Source organism: Sarcophilus harrisii, chromosome 5 (genome assembly GCF_902635505.1).
Source record: "Sarcophilus harrisii chromosome 5, mSarHar1.11, whole genome shotgun sequence".
NCBI classification, from domain to species: domain Eukaryota; kingdom Metazoa; phylum Chordata; class Mammalia; order Dasyuromorphia; family Dasyuridae; genus Sarcophilus; species Sarcophilus harrisii.
The window spans coordinates 245,240,675-245,262,698 of NC_045430.1; the positions used below are offsets into that span (position 1 = coordinate 245,240,675).

Sequence of the window (22,024 nt, forward strand, 5' to 3'; positions counted from 1 at the left end):
GTTAAAAATTGCTGTTCTGGAAGGGGAAGATATTGGGGAAGAGAATGGCTTGCTAGGTGCCTGGCCCTGAGAAATAGACCTAGACAGGTGCCACTTTTACTCAGACTGATATGTCTGCTTGTGTCTATGTGTTCTCCTGCAGGAAAACTCTTTGTGTTGGAATCCTGGAATGGCTCTCAGGGCCTGGATCTGCCTATGGCTCAGGCCTCCTGTGAGGCTTCGGGCGCTCACCTCGCCACAGCGGCGGAGCTGCGCCGAGCCGTGCTGGAATGTTCCTTTGCCACGTGCACCACAGGCTGGCTGGCAGATGGCACCGTCGGGTAAGGGAACCAGAACAATAGCTCCCACTTCCATAGGGCTCCTCTCCTCCGTGCACCCTCAGAGGAGAAAAAGTGAGCTGTTAATCTCCCTGCCGCCAGTGGTTGAATTCCAAGTCCCCAGATGAATTGTTGCTTATTCATCTTACTTTTCTATCATTCCCCACTTCCCTTTTACCCAGACTTCTGTCCAGCATTCGGTCTCATGCATAAGACTGGCTATTGTACGAGGGTGGAGACAATGAGACAACAGCCTTTTCAATGGAATATAAGCCTCTTGAGGGCAGGGAATTTGAAGAATCCCTAGCATCCTTTAGAACAGCTCAGGTTCTTCCTCCTTTACCAGGGTTAAATGCCAAAAGGATCCAGGACATTAAAAAAGGTTAAAAGCTGCTTCTCTAGAATGGGAAGACCTTAGGGAAGAACATTAGCCTTTCACTCCTTTTGAAGTCACCCTATGCTACTTTGTATATTCTTTGTATTTACTTGTGTATGTATTTTGTTGTATTCCTGGTGCTTAATGCAACGCCTAACACACAGTAGGTGCAAAATAAATGTTTGTTGATTCATTTATGCCCCAGTAGAATGTATGTTTCTCAAGAACAACAGATTTGTTCTTTTTCTTTTTCATCTTTGCATCCATAACACTTAGCATGGTACCCTATGTATAGTAAAAATGTCTTTTGAATCAATCAATGAATCAAATGATAAATTAAGTACAATAATAAGTACATCAGATTCTTGGTATTCTGTGATTTGTATATTTTAATTATGCTTCATCTTAGTCTTTAATTAGAAGGATTCTAGTATTGGGGGGGGGGGGGAAATGATTAGTCCCAACCAGTGAAAAAGTATGCTGCCCACTTCTCAGAATGGGATGTACATTTTCAGACACAACCAATGAGTGAATTTGTTTGGCTTGAAAATATTTATTGCAAGAGAAAGTTTTTATTTTAGAGTGAGTGCACAGTGATTGAGATAAAAAAAAGAGAAAAACAATGAAAATAATGTCAATGAAAATTTTTAAATAAAAGAGAGCACCCAGGTTCAGGAAGGGAAATGTTAACTTTAGCATAAACTTCTAAAAAAAGAGAAAGAAACTACATATGTGAAGATGTCAGTTACCTATACAATTCTCTTTTCTGTTTGTCTTTGAATGTAAAAGTATTGATGTTCATTATTGTGTGTCAGGTTCATTAAAAAAAAAATGAAAATGAGCTGTATTCTGGAAGTCACAGAACAGACTTCTGACACTAAATCTGTCACAAAGCTACCTGGATACCCTTGGGAAAAACACTGATACTTCCAGGTCTCAGTTTCCTTCTCTTTAAAATGAAAGTCTTGAATTATGTAATCTCTTAGGTTCCTTCTACTCTGATTCTGAGAAAATCTTTTTAAATGGCCTTAACTTATAGTATGAGAATTGGGGACAGAGAACAAAGTGTATCATCACTTATAAAAGTGGAGGTGATATGATTAAACTCTAGGCTCCTAGCTGGAATTTCTCAAAGACCCTTCACCTTTTTTAAAACTACAAAATAAACAGATCTCTGAAAGGTAATTTTCTTTTGTGTTTCTTGCTGACATCGAGGAGTTGTTTAGATGATCTGCTGTATACTTATCATTCTATATGAGAAGAGGAAGAGGGAGCAAAGGGTAAAGGGTGCTTGTGAAGATGTTCCCAGGAATAACTGGGAAAGACCTGTTCTGAATTATTTTTAAATGCCCCTCACATTAAAAATTAAAAAGCAAAAGGCTGTGGTCAGTGACAAGTTATATCACCAGTTACATTGAAGACAATCCATTGTACCAGTAATCATACATTTAGAGGGAAGGAATTGGTCAGTTGTTTTTCATTGTGTCTGACTCTTTGTAACCTCATTTGGGGTTTTCTTGGCAAAGATACTGCAGTGATTTGTCATTTCCTTCTCTAGCACATTTGCAAAGGAGGAAACTGAGGTAAACAGGGTTAAGTGACTTGCCCAGGGTCACACAGCTGGAAATATCTGAGTTCAGATTTAAACTCAAGAAGATGAATCTTCCTGAGTCCAGGGATGATGCTCTATCCACTGTGCCATCTAGTTCCTCTTTAGAGGTAATAGAATATAGGGAGAAATAATAGCCATATATTTAATGGCTACAGGTGGGACTAGGTATGAGCAAATCTGTACCCTCCTCCCCACCCCCTCCCCAGTTTTTTAAATTGAAGAGCCAGACCCAGACTTTGTGACCTTGGCAACAAATTTCCATGACTATCTTGGGAAGTAATCTGGGTTTCAGGTCACCTTGAAGTGGAGAACTCTATCTACTTGGGGAGACCTCTTACATTTTAGGTAGGAGGCTTCAGGCCTCAACACAGTTGCCCAGATATTCCATAGAGTTCAGGGGAAGTGCCTCTCCTTTCTCAATATGAGATTTGAAAGGATGCACTTCCCTGGACTTTCACTAGAAGATGAAACTTGAGAACTGATTGCCTTGATGATATCGTGACCTTGAGAAAGCCATTTACTCTCCGTGGGTTCGTGTTTCCCTATCTGTTAAATGACTGAATTAGATTAGAAGCAGACCTGTAGGTACAATTTTGACATCCAAAGCATGCAGCACAAAATGTGCCTTTAAATCAATTTGTAATTTATGATGTAGAAAAACTGCAAGACAAAGTGGGAGGGCAGAGAGAGACCCCTCTGAGACACCAAGAGGCTTCTGGGGAAGCTTCTATGGATGAGTGGGGGATAGGGGAGAGGGTGGGAACAGGGAAACACTCACCTGGTATGTGGCCATTGGGATGGAAATAAGGGTTATTGAAAGGGCACCATCTGGTAGTTTCCAGCTTAATTATTCTTGCTAACCAAGTGGTAAGCTCAGTTATTTCGAAGTTGCTGAAAGAGAGAAAATGCTGTCCAAAATGTAACAAATTTTAAAATTATGCAGTCTTTTAAATTTTGGCACCCTCTAAATTATAGCTTCTTGGATAAAATGCTAGTCGCCCCACCCTAGTTATGACTCTGATTAAGATGCTCAGTCTTTGGGGTCAATCCCAGCTCTTACATTTTTGAAGTTTATGATCCTAAATCATGACTATAGTCCAAGTTACTGCTGCCATTGCCAACTCTTGATTATTTCAGAGCATAGTAGTAGGCTGTGGATTATCCAGCTGCAGGCTTCTTCTCATTCTCACCCTGGCTGCCTGTCCATTTATTGACTATTTTTATGCATCGTAAAAGCATCCCAAGGTAGGATCCGAGAAAAGAAACTCAAATGCTAACCAGTCTTCTTGCTGTGATTTTTGTAGCTAAGGCAAAAGATCCTGTTGGAGACTGAAACTATTGACTGAAATGTCTTTAAATTATTATTAGTTGTAGGAGATTTCAATGGCTAATGATATCTTTGTCTATATCACCTCCTCCTCCCCGACTGGGAAGAGTCAACAATTATAGAATAACAGAATTGATATCAAATTATATGTATTATAGAATTAATAGCAAACCATTGTTTTGAAGCTAATACTGATAACATCTTTCAAGTTTTCTCTCCAAATACCAGGGGGGAAAATTGCTACAAGCAACAAACAAAACAACACATAAACTCCAATGATAGAGTAAATTGAGAACCTAAGATTAAAGGAGCCTGGCTCTCACTGATTTATTTTGCATATTTCCTTAAACTAATTTGCTGTGTGTGTGTGTGTGTGTGTGTGTGTGTGTGTGTGTTGGGAGTGGGATAGGGAATGGAGAGATTGGAGGTATAGGTAGAAAAATAAACATCATCAAGTATTCTTTTTTATTTATTCTGGGTAGACTTTTACCTACCTGGGGCAAAGGAAGTGGCTCTTTGGCTGTGATTTGTGAGGTATCTAGAGTAATTAACAAAGTCTATAAATGAGACAGCCCTAAAGTCAGATCCTTTTTGGCCCCAGAACTGTCAGGCCTATGCAAGCTTCCTCATTTGAACTTTCCACCCATCTTTTTTTAAGAAGGACCACCTCTAAGTGTTGAAAGGGTAGCATCGGTCCATTCATATTCATGTTCATTCATTCCCAGGTCTTTCTGCTGAAGCTATCTATAATGGAACCAATTAGTGTCTATTGTCCTGGGTCCACCGGCCACAGAGCAGCCTCTCCAGCTCATTTCCCAGCGGTTATTAAGTGGCTGACAGGCCCATGAGAACTTGGGGGAATCACAGAGAGAAAGGCATCAGAAAAAAAGACTTTTCCCCCTCCCCTTTTCCCCTATACCCAGCTGTCTGCTCCTAGGAGGCTGGCTGGGTGGGTGTTTTCCCCCTAATGAGATGATTTAGGAGGAAAAAAGCTTTGAAACTTAAGCTATTACTAATCGGGATTGGGTGACTCAAAGGGGTTGTTGGGAAGAAGGCTGCAAGTGCTGGAAGGAAGACCATGGGGCAGGTGTTTGGAAGGCTCCTAATAGAACAGAGGTGGACTTTTCTTAGTCCTGAAACAGAATTAAAGAACATGCCATGATGATCCCAGAGGAATAATGATAAAGGATCCCCCTCTTCCTGAGAGAGATTCAATGGCCTCAAAATACAGATTGAAACAAATTTTAGGACGTGGCCGATGTGTGAATTTATTTTATCTGACTGTTGTTTTTCATGAGGGAGAGAGAATAAATGCTTGTGGATTGAAAACACTAATTAAATTTAAAAACAGCAAGAAGGTCAGGGAATCTGTAATAGATAAATGCATCTTTTTAAGTGCTTCCCTCTGTGTCAAGCACGGTGCTAAATACTTGGGCTACAAATACAAGCAAGGGAGTTTGTGACCTTTAGGAATTTATATTCCAATAAGCAGTCAAAAAAACATTTAAGCTAGAAAGGGTATGAGATGTGGAGATACTTAGGAAAGAAATTGGCAACTTCCTGTTGTTCAGTCCTGTTTGACTGAAAACCCCATTTGGGGTTTTCTTGGCAGAGATATTGGAGTGGTTTGCCATTTCCTAATCCAACTCATTTTACAGATGAGGAGACCGAGGCAAAAAGAATTAACTGACCCAGGATAACCCAGCTAGTAAGTGTCTGAGGCTAGATTTGAACTCTGGTCCATCCTGACTCTAGGACTAGCATTCTATCCACTGTGCCACTTAGCAACTTCTGTATAAATAAATACAAGATAAATTAAGGGAACTACACTAACGACCAGGAGGATCATGAAAGGCTTCCTTCAGGAGTTGGGCACTGGAACCTAAAAGGAGGTGAAGATCTAGTCTAATCTCTTCGTTTTACAGTTAACAGGGGCTCAGAGAGAAGTGACAAGTCCAGGGTAATGATATCTCTAAATCTCTACTTCCTTCATGTATAAAATAAGATAGGGGTTAACTGAGTTCTAGGATTTGCCAGGACTCCCCCAAGCCAATTCAAAATGTGTCTTTGTACCTCTAGGACCTAGCAGCCTCATACCTAGGGAGCTCTTGATAAATGTTTATGGATTTGGATGAAATTGGATGGAACTAAATGGAAAAGGCAATGCTAAAGCGAGGTCGTATCTGTTATACCTGTGACCTTCATGCATCAAACAGTGCAATCTCTGTTGGTGGACAAAAATACATCCATTCATGCCAGTTTCCATATTTCAGACAAATATGAAAGGTTTTCATGTAACCATAGAACCATAATTTTATCTGTATTATCTGGGGATTTAGAGTCTGTAAACAACTTTGAATTACTCCTGGGTATGGAACTCATAGGCTATACCTTATGTCAAGGGAAAGGACATTTTATTTAGATTGGTTAGGAGGCTTTGAATTCAATCCTGGGCCTGGAACTTTAGATCCCTATAAGCAAAGGGAATACAAGATTAATTTTTTAAATATGCAAAAAAGAGGGAAATATTTTCATGTTGATTTTCAAAGACCATTTTTTTTGCATGTGGAACATACAAGAGGGATATTTATATCGACCTTTTAGCTTGTTGGATTTGACTTGAGCTATGAAGAATAATCATAACTCTACTGAAAAGACCCAGTGCTCATCTCTTTCTAGACTACTAAAGCCTAATGCTTTGAATCTCTGCTCAAAATTTGTGGGATCCCTTCTGACTGCAAAAGAAAATCCAAACTGATTAGCCTTCCCCAACAGGCTGTGACCTGGTAGGCTTTTTGTGGCCTGGTCCTAACCCACTGTACACTTTACAGAGCTACACCATGGTGGGCACTGGGTAGAGATGTATTGGAGACATGGACAAAGAGGGGTGAGATTTGGCAGTTAATGGTAATCTTAACCTAGAGCTTCTTTCTAGAACCCGCAGTCATCCCTCAAGTAAGTCTCTGCCTTCAAATGAAACTTTCACTGAAAATAAGCCTGTCTTTCCTTAATCTTATCTATCTTTGTTGATACTTTATTTATGCTCTTAAAAATCATAGGATATTGATCTGGGAAGAACCTGAGAGACCATCTTATTCTGATTTCCTCATTTTATCAATGGACTAGTTCAGAGAACTGAGGTCATGGGCACAGAGTCACACAGTTAGTAGATGATAGACCAAAGTTTCAAACACAAAATGTTTTTCAATTCCTAATTTGATGTTCTTACCTTTGTATCAAACTATGGGAAAAATATTTTTTTAATGTTTATCTTTTCAAATAGATTTATATTCATGAAATGTATGGTATTACACTACAAATCTGCCATTTTGTTGATGTGGGTCAAATGCAAGCCTTCTATGTCCAAGAAGACCAATTTTATGATGTCAAGCTTTCTGGTCAATGTAGTTAATCTGATCTTGGAAGAAAAGACATTACAGGCTCTTTACTAGGCCCATATCTAAAGCTTTTCCAGTTTGTAGAGGGCTTATACTCATTTCATTGGCAGAAATGAAAAGAACCCAGGGTCCCCTCCATGTCTGGATCAATAACTTGAAATGGGGGTATTAATAAAAATGCCTACTCTTGACAATCCTATAATCAGAGATTTTAAGGCAGGGGAAATTGAGACCTAAAGGTCAAATTTAGCCAACCTTGTGGTTTTTTTTTGTTGTTGTTGTCCTCTGAGTTAAGAATTTTTTTTAATATTTTAAAATAAAATTTTATTGTATTTTGTAAAAACTATGCTTAGTTTCTGTGGAGTACAAAAACAGTCTTCAAGCAAGATTTGGCCCATAGTGCTTTGCCAACCCTTGTTTTAAAGGCATAGAAACAGAGTCCCATCCTTGGTTAATCTAATTATAGAATTTATTTTAGCCTACAAACCAACCGAGTCACAGATTAGTGACACAGGTATCTTTGCCACCTCAAATTCACCCCAGATCTCAATCACTAAATTCTAGTGGCCCAAATGCATTATTCAAAGAGAAGCAGACTCCAGACATCTTCTAGCCCACACATCCTTAAATAAGACCGATAAGGATATACTCAGGAGTTGATAAAAATTTCTTTGGTGTCATACCTGTAACCTCATCAATCCTTCTGGCTATTTTTTTTCCTCTGTGGGAGGGGATCCAGTATAGCCAGATTGTAGCTATAGTATTAATAATACATCTAAAAGCTTTTTTTCAATCTTGTCCAACTCTTTGTAACCCCAATTGGGATTTTCTTGACAAAGATAATACATTGGTTTGCGATTTCCTTTGTTAGCTCATTTTACAAATGAGGAAACTCAGGTTAACAGGGTTAAGTGACTTGCCCAGAGTCACAGCTAATACGTATCTGAAGCCAATTTTAATTCATAAAAATGAGTCTTCCTGATTTCGGGCCACTCTATTTATTGTATCACCTAACATCTAAAATGATTCATTAAATCACAGTAATTTTGTCTCACACTGTTTCATCCACATGTGAGAGCTAGCCCGCCAGCCCTATAAAAATGCATGGAGATATTAAATGTTATCAAAAACAAAACGAAATCCTAGTCATAAAGTTTAGAGTGGATCATCTGTGACCACCCCCTCATTTTAAGAATAGAGAAACTTGAAAATGGTTTAATGAAAGTCAAACAAGTAGCAAGTAATAGAGGCAAAAATAAAGCCTAGGCTTTCTTATTCCAAATACATCTTTCTGTTAAGATCCACTCTAAATTATTATTTAAATAGTAAATGCACTTGCTGTAGAGACAAACTTGTACATAACAAAAGTAGAATATTTGAGTATTTTTAAAGATGCTGACAACTTTTTTTTTAAAAGTATAGTTTTATTACTGTTGTTTAATGGAATAGAAATTACTTTATACCTTTTGGTCTCCTTGTTCTGAAATATGAAAGAGAAAACTCAGGATAAACGGGGTATTATGTGAAGTTGTTTTTCTACATGAGGTGCATCAGATAGAAACAAGAGCTCAGTAAACTCAATATTACTTTCACAGGATTACTAACACTATTATGGGCATCAATGTACTTGGGGGAAAAAAAAACCTGTTCTAATTTTGTTCTCAAAATTAGGGGTTATATATCCTGTTCCCTCAGTTAGACTTTAAGCTCCCTAAGGACAGGAACTGTATCTTAGATAAAACTTTGAATTTCCAAGAATCAAAGGATTTTGGAGGTGGAAGGTATTTCAAAGTACATCTGAATTTGTACTGCAACAAAAATCCCCTCTACCTTCTTTTTCTGCTTTTGGACAGCTCCTTTGGGTAGAAAACCTAGCCTTTTCGTTGTCCTCGCATGATAGTTTTGTCTTGTGGTGACTGAAGTAGGGTTAGGAAAGGGGGAAATGATAAGAGGGAAAAGTCAGACTTTTCCTGTGAAGGAAGGGATCAGGAGAATTAATGATGGACATTGGCAACAGAAGATGCAGGTGCTATGAAGTTTTCTCTATGGACAGAGCAGAAGACACCTTGAACTTGATTTATCCTAAACTCTAAAGTTGCTGACTGCTTATCATAGGCCAGTCAGATCAAGGCACACCTACTAAGTGCTTTCTATGTACCAGGTACTGTGCTAAGTGTCAGAATACAAAGAAAGGAAAAGGTAGCCCAATCCTTTGACAGCTTACATTCTAATGGAAGGAGAAAACATGCAAACAATAATGTGCAAAGGGAGAAATGGAGGAAATTTAAGAGGGAAGATACTATCATCAAGGAAGATTCGTGTAGAAAGTGGAGTTTGAGATGAGACTTAAAGGAAGCCTGAAGAATATTCTAGGCAAGAGAGTCAATCAATGAAAAGGACCAGCATGGGAGATAGAATATGTTGTGCAGACCTGTGCTCAAAGAAAGAAGATCCTTCTGAAACAGTAGAGTTCCCACTTCACCAGGACAACAGTTTCATTTTTTCTCAAAAAGAAGGAGGAGGAAAAAGAGGAGAAGGAAGAAAAAGAGGAGGAAGAGGAAGAGAAGGAGAAAGAGGACAAGAAGGAGAAGAAGAAGAAGAAAAAGAAAAGAAGAAGAAGGAAAGAAGGAGGGGGAGACAAAGAAACAGTGTCAGAAAAGAGACAAAGACAGAGTTTGGGAGGAGTTTGGGAATGTAGAGGAATTTTGTGTGTGTGTGTGTGTGTGTGTGTGTGTGTGTGTGAGATATATATATGTGTACATATATGCATCCCTGAATCCTTTTTATTTCAAATTGCTATCTGACCATGGTTCCCCCGCCCTTTCAGTACTTGGGAAATTGACATTCTGATATGAAAATGCAAGACTTTTCATTTATTCGTGTTGAATTTATTATTAGATTCAGTCCAGCACTCAAGCCTGTCAAGAGCCTTTTGGATTCTGCTTTGCAGTCCAATGTGGTACTGATGCCTCCCAGCCAATTTTGTGTCACCTGAAAATTATGATTATGCCTTCAGCCAAGTCATTGATAAAAACATAAAACATCAAAGGGCCAAGAACAGATCCCTGGAGCATTCCATTGCCAAGCTGACACTGAATCCTTAACAACATTTTGAGTATAAGTCGTTCAATCTATTCCATATCCATTTAATTGGGTATATCATTTTATCATTTCCACAAGAATAGAACAAGATTCTTAAAACAACAACAACAACAGCAAATGCTCTGCTGTAATCAAGGTAAATTATATGTATAACATTACCTTCATCTGATAACTTATTGATCAAGCTAAACAAGAAAATGAAACAAAACCGAAAAAGAAATGATTAGTCTGACATAACCCATTCTTGATGAAAGCAAACTGGTTGTTTAAAGTCATTCCTTCTTTTCTAGGAGTTTGCCAACCGTTCTAAAAATTTCCAAGAAATCAAAATGAAGCTCTCTTATCTATATTTTGCAAATTCTGCCCTCCTCTTAAAAAAAAAAAAAATTAGGACATTTACTTTCTCCAGTCCTGAACTTCCTTTCTTACTTCCCGCAGGCTTTAAAATACTAACAATGGCCCCACAATCTTACTCACCAGTTCTTTTAATATCCAAATAAGCTGTTTATCTGGGCAAAGTGATTTGAGTTCAAAGGCAAATAGGTGCTCTCAAGCTATCTCCTTACTAATCTTGGATATCAATTTCCTTTTTACCATTTTTACCTTCTTGGTGGAGGAAAATCTCACTATGTGATGTCTTCCTTCCCTTCCCCATCCATTATAACTCTCCTTGTCCTCAGGTAATATTCTACATGCTGATAGCTGCTTAAAATGAGAATCAAGGACAGTCTTGATGGGGAGTTGTTATAAAAAGTCAATTTGTAGCCAGAGCAGTGTCTTTTGGGGGAAAATATTTCACCAGAAAAACAAACACCTTCACCATTTTCTTAATTTCACAAATGTCACCTCCTCCAAAAAACTTTTCTTCATTCATATCCTTTATTACTTTGTCTCATACTTCCTGGACAGTATGAACTGATTTTTACACACTTAACATCTTAGACATTTTTGTGTGCAGGTCTTATCTTGTCTATGACTGTGAGCTCTATGAGGGCAGGAACAATGTCCTTTTTTTTTTTTTTAAATACAATCCTCAAATATCTAGCATGGTATTTTAAACAGTTTTTGGAGGGTCATGAGCTGTGATTTCTTTGGTGTGTGGAACTTCCACTGTGAAAACTCACTCTGACAGTGCATGGTACAATTTTTGGAGGTCACCATCTCTGATTTCTTTGGTGTTTGGAACTCCTAGTCTGCTAATGCATCCATTCAGCAACTGAGAGTCACAGAATATGGGCCATGGTAGGATTTGAAGCCAGCTAGTCCATATTTTCTGAGACCACAAAGTAGTACAGTAAATAGAGCACCAGCTCCAAAGTCAGCCCCAGATTTGAACCTGAGTTCAAATCCAATCTCAGACATGGATTAGCTGTGTGACTCTAATCTAGATACTTAACCCTGTTTCCCTCAGTTTCCTCATCTATAAAATGAACTAGAGAAGAAAATGGCAAACCGCTCTAGTATATTTGTTAAGAAAATCTCAAATGGAGCTACAGAGAGTTGAACAGAATTGAAATGACACAACTACAATAAATTCCTTACTCCAAATGCTATTGTTTCTCTCCACTAGAGGCAGCTAAGTGGTACAGTGAGTCAAGTCAAGAAGCCCTAAATTCAAATCCCACCTCAATCAATTACTAGCTTAGTGACTCCACGCAAGACATATAGCCTCTTTCCACTTCAGTTTCTTTATGTGTAATCTATTTTTTTTTAATCTGAAAAAACGATCTTCCAGGGTCGTTGTAAAGATCAAAAGATTACACATAGGGGCAGAGAAATGGATGCAATAGAGCATCAGTCCTGAAGTCAGGAAAACCTAAGTTCAAATCTAGTCTCATACACTTAATGCTTAACTAGTTGTGTGACCCTGGGTAAATCACTTACTCCTGATTGCTAAAAATGATAATAACATATGCTATTACATACTTTGCAAACCTTAAAGTGCTATATAAATTTTAGCTGTTATTATTGTACCATTAGGCATTAAGTGGTTGAGGTTTTTGAATGAATGAAATCTAAATGATTTTAGGAATATGAACATTGAAGAATAGGGTGGATTAGAGGAATGTGAGCTGCATTTGAAATCAAAAGATCTGCCTTGAATTTTTATTCTGCTATTGATCAAAGATGTGACATTGGACAAGAAACTTGACCCCTTCAGACCTCATTTCTCTTATCTATGAAATAAAGGGGTTAGATTAGTTGGCTTCATATAGCTATAAATTATATGATTTTTTCAGATCCAATAGCTGCTCTCATACTTTGTCTTTCCTGATACATGCTCCCATATTACACAGTCCTCCAGTCTTCTGTTCCCTAGAATAGGAAGGGACAATTATTCTCTATTTATGTACCCTGGTCAAAGAGGGATATGATAGAGAAATAGGAATTCTTCACCCAGAGCAGTCTCCAAGGCCAGACATCAGAACTACTTGAGACCTTAAAAAATACGATTAGACATTTCCCGGGCATCTGTGTGCTGAATCAGCTTATTATTCAGCACCCTATGAGGTATGTATGAGTCATCCTATTCTCTGTGGGATATAAGTGTTATTTTTATTGTAACTGTGACAAGGTGGGGGGCCAGCAGAGAGAAAGACACACATAGTTTAATGGAGAAGGGGGGAAAGAGATAAGGTAGAACAGAAACAACGATTGCTAGAGAGAGATAGAGAAAATAAGGGGAGGAGAGATGATTTAAGAAGAGAGAAACAGAGATAGACAGGGGAAGAGAGAGAGAAGAAAGAAGACTTAGAGAGAAATAGAGACAAAGAAAGAAGAGGGAAAGAAGTAGGTGCTGGGAGAGCCCCTTTAATGTACTTGAAAAATAAACAGCCATCAGCAATTGCCTATTAGACTGCCCAGCAAATGACTAATAGATGGCTAAATGGACAGGGAGTAGAAATCCAAACACTGGAGTTTTGTTAACAGTTGAGCTGGTTTCTATGAACTGAGTGGTCATAAAAACTTTTCTCCAGAGCCCCTGGCTCTACCTCCCATTTGTTTGCTTTGTTCCTATGAGAGGGAATGGAACAAGACCATTTTTGTGTGTTCTATGCACAGGATTCACAACTTCAACCACAGAGAGGTGGCAGACTAATGTAAATATGCCTGCAGATTAGCAGAGTAGTCCTTTGCACAGTTGCCCTCTCTGGGGAATGTTCCCAAGGGATTTGGGAACTGTGAACTATCCTGAATTTACAATACATCTATTTGTTCATCCATCCACCTGTGAATTTGGCTTACTTCCTTCTTAATGCAAGCAGTGATTCTTTCTATATCAACAAGCGGTTCCGTTATGTTGGATTTGTGGCATGTTATCTCTATCCTATAGAATATAAGTCCCTTGAGAGCAGGAACTCTTTCATTTTTGTCTTTTTTTTCCACAGCGCCTTCCACAATGTCTGGGATATGTGTGTATATGAGTATGTATAATGCATATATATGTATAGTTTACTAGATCAATATCTGTTATATATATAATTTTTCTTTTGTATTTATATAAAATATATAAATATGCACATACATATGTATATACATATGTCTAATTTACTAGATCAATATAAACATATATCTGTCTACCTCACATATAAGGCTTATATTTTATTTATATAAAATATATAAATATGCACATGTATATGCACATATGTACATGTGTATTTGGACCACATTATGTTTTCATTGATCTCCCAGTGAACAAATTCACCCTAATGGAGATCTGAACCTTTTCTTGAGCATATAGTCTTAGAAGTTCCCTCAAGCACAGAGATCAGAATGAATGTAAAATTGATCCAAGGTAGTTAGAAAGGAAGGACATTAGCACTGAAGGGATTAAGAAAGGCTTCATGTAGACCAGAGGTGGAGAAGCTTTTTTCTGCCAAGGTCCATGTCGATATTTAGAATATAATTTGCAGGCCATACAAAATTATCAACTTATACAACTCACACAATGGGAGATTGTTGTACCTAGCTTTCAGCTCATCATTGTCCACGGTTGCCTTAGCAAATGATTTCTCTGGCCTTATACAGCCTTTGGCAGACATTTCCCTCCCCTGATGTAGAAGATTGTGCTGGAGTTTTTACTTGAAAGAAAAGAGAGAAGTAAAAAAGCATTGCTTCCCGGGAATGGGGAATAGCTAATGCAAAGACTATGAGAGATGTGATGGAGTGCTGAGTTACAAAGCAAGGATCCATTTGGCTGGATCATTGTAGAGTGAGGGAAGGGGAATGATGAATGATGAGGCTGGAAAGCTAGGTGAGGTTAAAGGTATCACCGCCCATGGTATCATCCTCACTCTCTCAGATGCTTTTATTCCTCTTATTCAATGTTACCAATTCCTATTGCTTCTGTCCTCCCAACATCCCTTCTCTTCTCTGATCACTCACCTCACATTTTTTGGTTTTTATCACCTCACATTTACATACCATTACAATAATCTTCTGGCTGGTCCCCATGCTGCAAGCTTTTCCCCACTACAGACAATCCTCCATTCAGCTACCAAAGTGATCTCCCTACAGCTTAAGCCATCACATTCCTACAAATTCTAAATACAATTCCACCTTCTGCAAGAAGCTTTTTCTGATCTCCATTAATGTTAATGTCTTCCATCTGAGATGATATTCAATTAATCCTGAATATATCATGTTTGCTTATGGTCTCCCTCTGTAGACTGTAAGGTCCTTGAGAGCACAATTTAATTTTTTTTGTTTGTTCATTGACTTGAACCCCAGTGCTTGGTCCAGAGAAGGTCCTGAATAAATGCTCGTTGATTCCACCTGACTTGAACAGGCTTTGAAGGGCTTTTAAAAGCCAGAATGGAACAGGGACTTGTCTACTAAGGTTCAACAGAAGCAGAGCCAAGATTGAACTCCATATGAGTCTTTCCTCTAGCCCCATTTATTAAGTACCCTCCATATTGCACAACATGATCCCTACCACAGACCCTTCAGAGAAAGCAAATATGATTAAAATCCAATGTCCTTCTTAAAGGAACTTAGCATCTAGTAGGAGACATACACCCTTCCCCCCCCTTTCCATCTCCTTCTAAGAGAGATCCCTCTTTCCCTCTGTAATATAAATCTATCCATGACTATTTACCTGCCAGGATGAAAGATGCTACTAGAAATGAACTCCTTTGCCACTTCAGTTTTTCTTTAGAAATGCCTCTTTGGCTGCTTACTTTTAGGACCATAAGCCTTTGCTGTCACGAGAACATGTGCATTCCTTACACACAGCACAAACCTTGAGGGGCAACCCAGAACGGATGCCTTCTTGAGGATGGGTTATCGGGGTGCCAAGAACCTGTCAGTCAAGAGGAAAGCCTCCCTAAGCCAAGTGATCTAAGCTCTCACAAACCGAAAACTGTTTCCAATAAAGAGTGTTTTGTCAAACACCATAAATACTCAACTCACATCTCGTTATATACATAGAGCATCATCTTGGCACCCGCTAATATAGAGGCCCATTCACATGGCTGAGTAACTAGGTCCAGATGAGCACGGAGCCCTGGCTATTATGGAAAGGAAGTGTTCACATGCTGTAATCAGAGGCCAGCAGCTCATGGGCGGATTTGTCAGGCAAGCAGAGGGGTTTCAGCTAGATGAGGGAGTCTGTGGACCAATTGCCTAATTTGCATTTTGAGAGAGCATCTGTAAATTCAGCTCCTTCTCTGGAGCAAATACTAGTCACTTCAATTAAGGACATTAACTAGATATCTCTCTATATATAATAGATTGCAAAGATGGCTAAGTCCATGACCTGGTTCTTGCCTTTTGGCACCTAGGTGAGGGCGGAGGTGGGAGAGAGGAGGGAATGGGCAGAGCATTTCCTGGCAGGGGGCTTCATTGATGTCCCAGATCTTTTGATTTTCACCTTAGTTAGGATGATAGCAAGACCTGGACTGCATAAGGTACTTCTGTAAAATGAGGTAATTGGACTGGATGAGTCCTGGCTCTAACTCTATAATTTACTATGACTAGGTATGTAAAGTGCATATAATTCTGATGCTCTGCTGGGAGGGGTGTGCTCCTTTCTCCCTCCGTGTTTTCCATAATAATGATTGTGATCTCCAAGGTCCCTCTGGCCCTAAATCCTTCAATCTTATGGCTTTATCTTCCTTACTTCATGGGAATGGTGGCTTACCAGGCATTTTTTTTTTTCAATCAGGACCATCTCATGGTAGTTGGTTGGGAGATGAGTGTGGGAGTTGGAGGGATGGGGAGGGGAGGTTTGAGAAGGGGATGAAATTCACTGAACAGAGAAACCTATCTTTGTTTGTAAGCTCGGCTCCAGAAAGTGGTTATGTCATCACTTCCTATTTCATTCAATGAGTGAACTATTAAAAAGGATGGATGGTCCAGTTGTGGCCGGGAGAGGGGAGGGAAGGTGGATAAGGAAACAGGTCTTTTTGTGTGTCCTCTCCCCCATACATCCTTTTGGAATATAATAACCCCCAATGTCTGGCACAGAGTAAGATTTTAATCTGTGTATATTGATTGACTGATAGTAATATCTGTGAATGAGACTGAATGTGTCTTATCTACTCTACTAGAGAAAAATATGTTTGTCAAACACTTTACATAAAGATCTCATAAATCCCATTTTACAGATGAGGAAACTGGGTCTCAGAAAGATTAAATAATTTTCCTCAGGTTTCACAACTCTTAAACAAATAATGATAATAATAGCCAGCTCTTAGATGGCAGTTTAAGGTTTGCAAAGAGTTTTACTTATCTGTTGTGTCATTTGATTCTCACAATCTTGTTAGGTAGGTGCTACTATTGCTGCATTTTAGAATGAAAGTGAGACTGAGATTAAATGATTAGCCCAAGGTCACACAGCTAGTATTGGAGGCAGAATTTAAATGCAGTTTTTCCTCACTACAAATACAATTTGTATTCCTTGATAAAGTATCCAAGAATACATTTGGGGTTTACAGAATAAAAGCATAGGGAGATGAGTTAAGGAAGCCTTAAGTGGAAGGACCAGGTGGAAAAACAAAGAGGAAAGAGGTATTAAGCAAGTTCTGGCTTCAATACATTTTGCTTTTTTTTTTTTCCCTCTGAAAAGCTGGCAAGTAATAAGACAATTAATTGATAATAGAAAACAGAATTATGGTAACAGAACATATGGAAAAAGCATTTGTCCTATTCCAACTTTCTTGTTCTTCTTAAACAGCCAGTGACAAATCAATATCTGTGAAGGACTGACCCCAATTGTATTTGTATTGTGTTTAGATACAATGTGCATCGTGTGTGTGTGTGTGTGTGTGTGTGTGTGTGTGTGTGTGTGTAATGAGGGGTGGGTCACAGTTTCTGATCCACTTTAGTGTTATCCCTCAGTCTATCTACTTTAGAATATGGAAATACCCACTGTTACCTGGTTAAGAGAACAATTCTTTATTGTGCTGATTGGTACCCAAGGATTGGGACAACCCCTAAAATGATTAGCTAGCGGGTGGAACATAGGAGGGGGAACTGCCACTTTGGCCCATGAAAGAAAGCAATATAGAGCTTTGGGGATATGGGGGACTTCTTTTCACCTTTGCCCCACAGAAAGGAGCATAGTTGGTTCTGAGAGGAAGAGATTCTATGGATCGAGTCTCTTGCCATTGGAATCATTAATGGCCAGCTTGGAGCAGAAATCTCAGAGGCTAGAGATCTGAGTTCCCCTGAGAGAAGAGTTGTTGAACCTGGATTTTTCTGAGCCCAAACAATGGTCATGGCTGTGAAATTGAGGGTTCCTACAGAAACTCACTGTAGAAGCAAACAAGTGCCTACCCATGATGCTGGAGAGGATAGCCTAGAGATGTGTAACATCTCTGAATCCCAACCTCCTAAGTATGGCAGAAGAATTTCTCTTCCTTGGGCAGGAGGATCTCATATTCACCCCTTCTAACCAGAGAAGGGAGATTTGGGGGTCATTGAGAACTTTAGGGGTTACTCCAAGAGTAACCCAAATTTTGAAAGCTTGGGGACCTGGTTGCTAAAAAGGATTTCCTGAGCATGAATGCTTCTGGGAGAAAAATAAGGATCACTCACATGGTTTTTGCGACTGGAGGGCAGTGAGATGCACCCCAAAGTGAGATGCACTTGGGGAAGCATGAGTTTAGACCTTGCCACACTGCCTTTACAATGAGGTATTCATACAAATGTTGATCTGCTTGGGAGAGGATTGCTTATTCAACAAACCCAGAGTGTATTTCTCTTCCAAAAGGATCCAAGTCTCCCAAAGGATGTCTGGGGATAAAATGAGACTTACTGGAATGTTGGAATTACTTTGAGTACTTAGTGTGTTCTCTACATCTGCTTTTGTGCTCCTGAAAAGGCTTTGAATCCCTAATATGTTTCTTAGATCTGTTTTAAGGGCTTCTGCAAGCCTTTTGCATTTTCTGTGGTGGGAAACAAAGATTATCCTACCCAATATGCATTTATAACCTTGAATGCTTTTAAGGGAGCAAGGGACCCCATGTTATAGGGAAAACTTAGATGTAAGTTATATCTAGGTTATATTGGAGACTTTTTGGAAAAAAAAAGAAAAAAAAACTTTGGATAAGGGCATAACAAACTGAAAAGGGAAAATGACTTTTCTTAGTTATCCCCTGTGGGCAGTTCCTGAGTCCTAAATCTTAAAGAGAGCCCTAGGCTATAGGTTTCATCTGTCCTGATTCCCCTTAATACCAGTGTCTTCTCTCTATTCATTATCTTTTTTCCTTTCCTTCCCTCTTTCCTTCTTTTCCTTTCCCTTCTCTTCCCTTCCCTTCCCTTCTTTTCCTTCTTCCTCCTTCTCCTTCTCCTTCTCCTTCTCCTTCTCCTTCTTCTCCTTCTCCTTCTCCTTCTCCTTCTCCTTCCCTTCTCTTCCTGATGGGATTTATAGGTTTTTGCTGCAGTTAATATGTAAGAGTAAAGCAGTCTGTTTCCATTCAACTCTTAAGGATCTGAATTTGATCTGATCGGCTAGAAAGAGCTTTTACTAAAGGATAGGAGGCTAAGAGAGAGCCTGACACATTTTGAGGGGAAGCTATGTGGAACTTTTGTGCTATGTTATTAATGCTCTGTGACATAAAACTTGTGTTTTAACCTGGATGAGAAGTCATGCTGGTTTACTTGTTAATCACCAATTTGCATATAATTTGTACCTTTAGATTTCTTTCTGAGTGGAAAAATTGAATTTGAGTCAAAAATTGAATTTGAGTCATATTATTTCAATAAGCATTTATTAGTGCCTACCATGGACCAGAGAAACATCATGGTTTAATATAAGGGAATATAGAGCTGACCACTGAGTTAATTCAATAACTTTAATACATGCTGGTCAGAGGCTCTAGACCAGTCACTTAATCTTTCAAAACTTTGGGTGATTCTCTAAAATAATAATCTGCAGGGCAGGTGCTGATCTACATTGGGAGAGGAATTCCTTGTCCTCAATCATGAAAACCTGAAGGAGAACTCCTACTTTGGGCCTGGTGACAGACAACAGTGTTGCCTGAGAACTAGTTAAATGTGGAGAGGCTCACTACCAGATAGTGTTTCATTAGGTGAAGAATTTAAGAAGCTGTGATTTTATCAGAAGGAGTATCCACAATGAAAATAACACCGTTTTTGTGGTTTTAAAAAATTATTTCTTTTGCATTCTAAATGGTAAGTTTAATAAATGGAGATTTGGATACTATGTTATAGTGATGGGATACTGAGATAGTATGAATAAGAAAGTTCACAATTTAGTGAATAGAGCCCTAGCCCTGAAGACAGGAAGACCTGAGTTCAAATTTGACCTCAGACACTTAATACTTCCTAGCTGTATGACTTTAGGCAAATCACTTAACCCCAACTGCCTCAGCAAAAATAAATAAGTAAATAAGTAAGTAGATAGATAATAGATAATAATATAGATAAAAAATAGATAAGTAAGTAGATAGATAGATAAAAAGAAAGTTCACAATTTAAAGAAAAAACTCTATGAAGAACTTCTTGGGAAGGGACTTGAGTAGGGGAAGGCAAAAGATCAGCATGAATTCAAAATAGCTTGTGTTTTATCATAATCGTACATTGGGGATAAAATGTTAGGTAAAATACACATAAAGAAACATGATTAAATGTGATGAGGAAAAGAGGAAGAATTTTTTAAATGCCAAAAAGAACATTTTTCCTGAGTTGTACTTGTCTATCACCTGAAACTCTCAGCTTAGCTGAGTTTGGAAAGACATCTTACCAAGAACTTAACTGCCCAGAGATGAATATTTTTACCTTAATATTCATGGTAACAATATACTGAGGCACAGAAAGGTTATAATTTGTGTCAGTTCAAGGAATTTCCACACCAAGGAAATCAAATCCTGGATCATTGCAGAAAGTGACTCAGAAGAGAAGATAATCACTCAGTTGACTATGATCCCTCCATATATGAAACTGAAATGATGGTTATGTCGTAAAAATGGCAATTGCAGATGGAAAGGAGACTACTAGTCCATATGGAAGAATCCCTGCAACATTCCCCAACAGGAAAGAATGTTGTCACCTTATATTTCACATTACAAGGTATAAATATAAATTGACTAACGCTGATAAAACATCTATTTCAGCCTTTTACTTGGGACCATCTTGGGTCAAGGTGGTTTAGGTATGATGTGGTCCCTCATCACCTTCCCCCTCAAGTCTCTTTTCTCCTCCAAGGCCTTTGCTGATTCCCCACTCCAGTGGTTAGTGTAAAATTACATTGTGCAGGCTGTACCCTCTCCCCATCTTCCCCCCCACTTCCACCCTCCTTGAACCTAAGCCCCTTGAGGAAAGGTTTCATTAGTTATTATTTTTGCATTACCATCACCCAACATAGTGCCTCACTCATAGTAGGCACTTAATGAATATTTGATGAACAGAATTGATTTGACTTTTAAAAGGAGTTAACTGACTTTTGCTGAACTTGGAGAGGAATGAACGGAATAGATGAATGAATCCATTTATTAAGTGTTGTTATGTGCAAAGCCTTAGGGATACAGATAGAAAAGTAAGACATTGCCTGTCCTCCAGAAGCTGACATTCTAATGGGGAGATGTCCCCTATGGAAGCTTTCAGCTGCAAGGTGAATGGAACCATCTCGTGCTCTTTAGCATATAGCAGTAAAGCAGGGGGGAATGCCTTTTTTCATGTCATTTCCACTGCTGAAATCATATTAATTTATGATCTCAAACTACTTTTGGTGGCAAGAGCTTGTTTTCCTGGGTTTTTAGTAGCTGTGGCTATGGTACATGCGGGAGCAAGTCCAGTCTGCAACTCCTTAAGAATGATTTCCCCGGATGATAGCAGAGGATAGTGGGCTGGAAGCAGTTATTCTCAAGCCTCTTGGATTCAGGGTCCTGGGATATTTCCAGGGGGGTTAATGGGAGCTACCGGTCAAAATGGTGACTTGCCTGGTTTTTCCCCCAGAATACCTTGTTATTTCAGCTTGATTTCCTTTACCTTGTGAGTAGCCATTGTTTAACTACATAATTGGAAGATAATAGATAGTTGTTAAATTCTCCTTACTAGATCAACTTGAAACAAAATGGGGGCCTATAAAAGTATCCCAATCTGTAATATATGTATATACACATGTATTTATATATTATATGTTTAAAATATATTATAGCCATATTCAGATCTATAAATTTATGACCTGTGAGGTGATATGTATGCATGTCTCTCTTTTATATTAAAATAGGTAGATGGGGTGGGGGAAATCAACATATTATTTATTTTATTTATTTAGTATCTTTTATAGCACCCTCCAGGCAAATGCCTTCCTGGGCATTTTACCAAAGAAAATAAATGTAAATTCCAGGCAGACCTCAGCCAGGAAATCACCTCCCAGCTCTAACAGGCACAAATCTCCTTTCCCAGTCTCCTCAATTCATCATG

General features: G+C 38.8%; 1 protein-coding gene across 1 annotated transcript in view; it reads left to right on the forward strand.

Annotated features, from left to right (window-relative positions):
* The window catches only part of SUSD5 (sushi domain containing 5), a 102,750-nt gene that overhangs the window by 17,485 nt on the left and 63,241 nt on the right, over positions 1–22,024 (forward strand). Inside the window, exon 2 of the mRNA XM_012551297.3 lies at positions 143–320. Within this exon, the coding sequence (XP_012406751.2) occupies positions 143–320 (178 nt within the window). The remainder of the gene's footprint in view (positions 1–142; positions 321–22,024) is intronic.